The sequence below is a fragment of the Marmota marmota genome, unplaced genomic scaffold (genome assembly GCF_001458135.2).
Source record: "Marmota marmota marmota unplaced genomic scaffold, marMar, whole genome shotgun sequence".
Lineage (NCBI taxonomy): Eukaryota > Metazoa > Chordata > Mammalia > Rodentia > Sciuridae > Marmota > Marmota marmota.
The window spans coordinates 13,939,912-13,946,512 of record NW_026000229.1 but is presented as its reverse complement, the minus strand read 5'-3'; the positions used below and the strand labels follow the sequence as shown (position 1 = coordinate 13,946,512).

At 53.5% G+C, this 6,601-nt stretch overlaps 1 protein-coding gene across 1 annotated transcript in view; it reads left to right on the top strand.

Moving 5' to 3' along the window:
• Skor1 (SKI family transcriptional corepressor 1) overlaps positions 1-6,349 on the top strand; it is an 8,619-nt gene extending 2,270 nt beyond the window's left edge. Inside the window, 8 exon segments of the mRNA XM_048793509.1 lie at positions 1-358; positions 1,406-1,496; positions 2,418-2,525; positions 2,994-3,065; positions 4,414-4,488; positions 4,715-4,789; positions 5,298-5,363; positions 5,871-6,349. Of these exon segments, the coding sequence (XP_048649466.1) occupies positions 1-358; positions 1,406-1,496; positions 2,418-2,525; positions 2,994-3,065; positions 4,414-4,488; positions 4,715-4,789; positions 5,298-5,363; positions 5,871-5,965 (940 nt within the window). The 3' untranslated portion in view covers positions 5,966-6,349.
• The last annotated feature ends 252 nt before the right edge of the window (positions 6,350-6,601 follow it).

Here is a 6,601-nt window from a genome sequence, read left to right as displayed (position 1 = left end):
CGACGTGGACACCGCGGATGAGCCGGAGGTGGACGTGGAATCCAACCGTTTTCCCGACGATGAGGGTGCCCAGGAGGAGACCGAACCTAGTGCGCTCAGCGCGGGAGGTGGCCCAGACGGGGACCAGCCCACTGGGCCCCTCTCTGCTGCTTCCTCAGGCGCAGATGGCCCCACAGACTCTCCCGATGGCGGTAGCCCTCGGCCCCGGCGCCGCCTCGGGCCTCCCCCAGCTGGCGGGTCTGCATTTGGTGACCTGGCAGCGGATGATGTGGTGCGGAGACCCGAGAGAAGCCCGCCAAGCGGCGGCTATGAGCTTCGAGAGTCTTGCGGGCCCCTGGGAGGCCCCACGACGGCCAAGGTGAGCTCAGAGACCGCTCAGCCGGTAGCACCTACCCCTTTACCCCACCACTCTCATGTAAAGCACCCCAAGTGGGCGGCGGGAGGCCCGAATTTTGTTCTGCGCAGCAGCCCCGGCTGCTCCCAGCAGGCCCAGCCTTGGGTTCGCTGTGGAATTGGGGTCCTGGGGCCCCGAGTGAGGTTTCGGAAGATCGGGGGCAAGCCTGGGGAGTGCGTGTGCTTTGTGTTTGTTGTTAGGCGTGAGGATGGGAACCGGCAGAGATTGCCAGACACCAGAGAGAAATAAAAGGGTTCTAGAGGAAGAACGAGGAAAGAGAGGGACTTAAACCAAGAGAGAAACGCTCTCATACTCCAAGGAGAGCTAGTGGGTAGCGAGAGGAGAGGGTGTCCTCTCCCCATTTAGGATCCTAGCAGTACTGAGTCCTAGGAATCTTCCTTCACCCCAACCAGCAGCTTTCCGAGTCTCTTCACACTCCCTCATTAGGAACCGTTCACAGGGTTTGATGCTGGGAAACTGTCTCTGGACCGTGCGCGGGGCGCAAGGGGGTTCTAATGTTGGCAGGGCTGGGGCTGGAGGAACAGGTTGTGGCTAGGCCGGAATCATTGACCTTCCTGAAAGTGGGTGCGCACACCTATACATTTCCATTCGGTTCATTAAAACGCGAATCATTAACCGGATGCGAAAGCATCATTTTTGCCTAGGATAGGACCCAGGCCTGGGCAGGAGGGGAAATGGGGGAAATGAGGCGAGCGCAGAGAACCGGGGCGGCTTTGAATGGCCTTTGGCTTGGGAACCGCTTCATGTTTCGAGTATTTTTTTTTCGCGAGGGCCAATAATTACCTGAATCTACAACAGTGACAGACTCCAAGGGCGCAAGGGCACAAGGGTGCGCCACGTGCGTCCCCGCTACCCCTGCCCTTAGGTCCCGCGGGCAAGCCACCCTCCCCTACCTCCTAGGAGTTTCCTGTTGGCTGCGGGGCGGGACTGGGCGGTTTCCGGCAGCCACCAGGAGCCCCCTAATCGCTTGTCATTTCTCGGCCGCAGCAGGTGTACGCGCCGGAGAGGGATGAGCACGTGAAGAGCGCCGCGGCGGCGCTGGGGCCCACTGCTTCCTACCTCTGCACCCCCGAGGCCCACGGTAACGCCTTCCAAGGCCTCTGGCCACTGTGATAGGGGAGGCGGTGCGAATAGAGGGTAGGCCCAAAAGAGGCCAGCGAGGGAAGCCGAGGGCAGAAAGAGAGACGCAGAAAAAGCGAAAGAAAGAGAGAAGGAAAGAAAAATAATGAAAGAAAAGGGAAGCTGAGAACTCCTAACAACTCCCACGGGCTGATTACTTAAAAAAACAATACCAACCTACCTTCTCCACCACACATACACACATGCTCCAGTACACCTCCTACGAGGGTTAAAATCTTAAAAAAAAAAATCACGCCTGCATCTCCTTCAGGTTCCCTCATTTATTCAGCAAGTGTGTTGGTCTTCAGGGTTCCCGGTGGCCGGGCCAGGTCTGGGCGAAGGATGAGCGAGCTTGGCTGCGCGCTTGGATACCCCGGAAGCGTCGGCCCACTGTGGGGGGGCGGGGGAGCCTGCACTTGGCTCAGGCCAGGTTGCCAGCAAAGGAGGGGTCTTGGAAATCTGGGCAAGCGAAGGCAACCAAGCCAGTACAATTTCCTGACGCACCACACTACGCGCTAGGCCGCTGCCTGGGCTGCGATCTCCGCGGGAATCGCGCGGACAGACCCGGCGGCCACGCGCACTCGCGGTGCCCCAGTATCTGCGTACGATGTAGGTCGCCCGTCCCTGGTGGGCTCGGCTGCTCGTCTCGCTCTTTTTCGAGGGGCTGGGGAGTGGCGTGAAGCCGCAAGACTAGCAGACCATGTGCGGGGGAGGGAGTACCCTGCCCAAAGCCTCAGGGCGCGCGCCTGGGCTCACAGTCGGGAACCAGAGGCGGCCACCACGTTTTTAATTAGGGCTTGGGCGCCCCAACCGCGGCAGTGCTGGCAGTATCGGGGTCACAATTTCTTTGCTTCTCCTTGAAACTCGGTTTATTGCCTTTAAGAACCAGATAAGGAAGACAATCACTCGACCGCCGATGATTTGGAAACGAGGAAATCCTATTCAGACCAAAGGAGTATCTCCCAGCCAAGTCCCACAAATACAGACCGAGGTGAGCACTGAGATTCTTTGAGCCCCACTCGCCGCCGGGCTGTGGGACCCACGTCGCACAGGTTTCCACAGGCTTGTGAGGCGGTTTCAATCAAGAGCAAGAGGCTGCCACTTACTATTTAAATGTTGCAGGGGAGATGCAGGCCAGGTTCCAGAGCTACCCCCTTTGGGGTTTTTCCGATAAGGGTAGTGGACATACTAAGAGGAAATGGAGAGATCACCTCACCCATCTGAAATAGGTCAAAGCATTTCCTTCCCTAGGATAGCCTATCTCCCTGGGGCCCACTCTCCTACTCCCTAAAATGATGGCTTAGAAGGTGTGTAGTGCTGACCGCTTGTAACTGCCTTCTCTAAAAGCAGAAGGGTCTGGAGTAGGTCCGTGACTTGGTATAGTTCCCGGGATACTCACCCCTCCCCTCTCAAGCCTTCTCCCGAGACAAAATCCTTCTTACCTCCCCCTATATCCCAGGCGAAGAAGGGCTTACCTTGGATGTCACAGGAACTCAGCTGGTGGAGAAAGATATTGAAAACCTGGCCAGAGGTGAGGTGAAATCTGTGAAATGGTACACTGTGCTTGCCGGGATGGGCCCCTCCTGTAGAGAGGAGGTAGTTGCTGTAGTGGGTATGTGGGAAGACCTTGTTATTGGGGAGAGAGGTTGAGTTTTTATTTCATTAAGTAGAAAGGATAATCCTCTGAACACATCCTGGCAGAGAGGTATATGTGTATATGTGGGTAGGGAATGAACAAGCCCCTGTAGGTTATTAGAAATTTAGGTTCCCAAGGCCTGAGACGGTCTTGAATAGCCCAGTGAGAAAGAGAAATGAGCACTGATTCTTAGAACTCAATGTCTGTGAACATCAGACAGGATAATGTGGGTCTCCCAAACTCCATGGAAAAACAGGAGGTTGTTTCTCCTCCTCCTCCTCCTCCTCCTCCTCCTCCTCCTCCTCCTCCTCCTCCTCCTCCTTCTTCCTTTTTTGAGAGTAAGATTGCAAAGAGGCATTTATTTTAGGAACAGGCGAGAGGTTACAGTACTTTCCCTGGAATTAACATGTAACTATTTCTGTGAAGATGGAGCTTGTTTGCAGAATGGGACCCCCCAGGGTTGCTTTGCCTGCAAGGGGGAGAAGTTGGCTTGAAGCATAGAGGAAGGGAGTCTCAAACCCCACTTTGCCTGTCCATCTTCCATTGCTATGTTTCAGAGGAACCTCTTCATGTGGAGGGCTCAAATACTATTGGCACCATGGCTAGGGCAGCCTCCCCTTCCACTTGTCTGGAAGTGGCTTCTGAGGGCTCTAAACAGTGTTTTCCACAGTCCATGAATGATCTTGGAAATTGGTGGGGGAAGGAACACAAGCTTTTTCCATTTTTCCTAGTTACAGATTCTGTCATTACCTTCACAATCACTGGTGCTTTATATGAGGGTTCTTATGGGCATCTCCTTATATTACAACTAAACTGTTATTAAGTATGTCTATTTCTCTGGGAAAGCTGTCCAAGGCTTTGACCACATTCTCACTGATTTGCACTGAAAGAAGGGAGTAGAACTGTCATTTGAAGTGGGAAATAAGGTTTTTGTGGGTCATCCTCTAGGATTAGGGAGTTAGGAACAACTTAAAGCAGATGACAACCCAGTCATTTCCTGGAACCAGGGTCTAGGAATCCAAAATGGATTCCATCCTCCTGAATTTGACTCTCCAGGGCTTCCTACCCACTTAGCCCTGAGTCTTCACTCAAATCCTTTGGACTGGAATGGGAAAGCTAGAGTTCTGAAGGCCTGTATACCAACTAAGGTTCTAGGACTATTAGCCAGAGCAAGACCTCAATGCCTAATGGGTCCCTTGAGTTCTCCATTCCCCTCCCTTACCTCCCACTCTCCCATTCACAGAAGAATTGCAAAAATTGCTCCTGGAGCAAATGGATCTCCGAAAGAAGCTGGAGCGAGAATTTCAGAGTCTCAAAGGTATTTCCAATCCCTCCTCAACTCATCTCAACACTGTCAACCTATCCTGCTCTAGGAATGGGGTACAGGCAGGTGGCTAGAGGGGAAGAACTCTGTTTCCCTCTGTTTCCAGCTAGGCATAGGACTGGGTGGGGGTGGGGGTAGGGGTGAAGATGGGAGGGAGTGGGGAAGTGGAGCTGAGGGGGAAGGCTGTGCATAACAGCTCTCACTTAATCAATTTGCACAGATAATTTTCAGGATCAAATGAAGAGGGAATTGGCTTATCGAGAAGAAATGGTGCAACAGCTGCAAATTGTCAGAGGTAAGACGGGAGTCAGGTGAGCGCGTGCACGGGCCGTAACTGCCTCTCGTCTGGCAGGAGCCGCAATGTTGGCTCAGTCATTTGGATTTAAATTGAAGGTAATTTAACAATTATTTTTTTTTATTTAATATCCTTTGTATACTCTGATTAGCCTCAGAATGGCAAGCGAGCCCAGCAAACGGCTTGCAGGCATCATTACATGGAGTGATTGAACTTCTTATCGCGGCAATTTCCATGGTTTCTAAATTAAAAATCGAGGCGTAAAATTACCTGGGAAGTAATGCCTAAGTTTGCTTTAATTTTGGTTAGATCCGTCTGCCTTTAAGCGCCATCCCAGGCCATTTCCTCCCTCTGTCAGTTTGCAGTTTGGAGTGTTGGTGCCCCCTCCCCCCGTCCCCAGAATTGTTTCTGCGAGGGGCCGCGCCAAGGGGAGGGATGTAGCCCTGACTGTGACCCCGACCGCCGGAAGGTGGTCTGCGTTTCCTCACCAATCCTCCATGTCTTCCAGATACTCTATGTAACGAACTTGACCAGGAGCGGAAGGCGCGCTACGCCATACAGCAGAAATTAAAAGGTGCGAAACCCCCGAAACAAAGATAGCACCGCTACCAGGGGGCTGGCTGTACTATGGGATGGATGGATGGATGGATGGATGGATGGATGGATGGATGGATGGCGAGGCTAATGAGGGGGAAGGCCAAGGTCTACATGAATCAGAAACTGAGAAGAGACGAGTGGGAATTGATTGTAATGGGGGAAATTATTCTAGAAGGGCAGGGTAAGAAGAAAGTGTCCTTTGAGCTTTAATATCAGAAAATCTGCCTTGTGGTTCAACTCTGGCCTTGGGCAAGTCGATCCCTCTTTCTCTGCGCCTCAGTTTCCTTTTCTGTAAAATGGGGCTATTTAACCAGAGCGATGATTCTGAATCACCAGCTTCTCTCCTATATCTTTTCTGATCTGGTCGGTTGAGAACCCCTGAGCCCAAAGGGTGAGTCGAGAGGGGGGAGTGGGACGGTGCACTGCAGAGGCCAGGTGAGGCAAGTGCGGCGGCCAACGTGGCTGGTACCACTCTCTTCCCTAGAAGCCCACGACGCCCTGCACCACTTCTCCTGCAAGATGCTGACGCCCCGCCACTGCACTGGCAACTGCTCCTTCAAGCCCCCACTGTTACCCTAGGGCCGGCCCGGCCGCGCCCACGCGCCCTCAAGCCATGCTGCTCCTTCTTGTAAATACCCGCTGCTGTGGCGGCCCAGAGCGAGGAACAAGCCATTCGGACCCGACCGATGTAAATACAGCCGCCCGTCCGCCAGTCCGCCGGTCCTCCTTCCGGGCGCCCGGCCTTGTCCGGACCTTCCCGGGCGTCCCAGTCCAGGGCCCCGGCTCAGTTTCCAAGTGTAAATACCGCCTCGCCCCTCGGTTGAACTCCAGGGCATCGGACCTCAAGGGGTTAACTGGACCCACGGGGGTGGTGGGAGGAGGGAAGAGGGAGGACATCTCCCACCCCCCACCCAGCCCGCGTACAGCCTCGGACCCCAATTGTGAATACAATGTAGCGACTTCGCTTGCGCCGGCCCCGCGCTCCCAGTCCCGTCCACTCTCTTGTTCCTAATGACTAAGTGGCTATGTGCAATGGATATAAATGTACTGTGAGTCTCTTGGTTCAGTATTAGATTCACTTTTTATTTATACTCTAAGTTGTTTTTCTTTCTTCTCCTGGACCTACTTCCAGTCCCCTTTGCATCCCCCGCTTTGGATTTTTATTTATTTATTTATGTTGTAGTTGTAACTTCTCGATGTAACAGCACTTTAAAA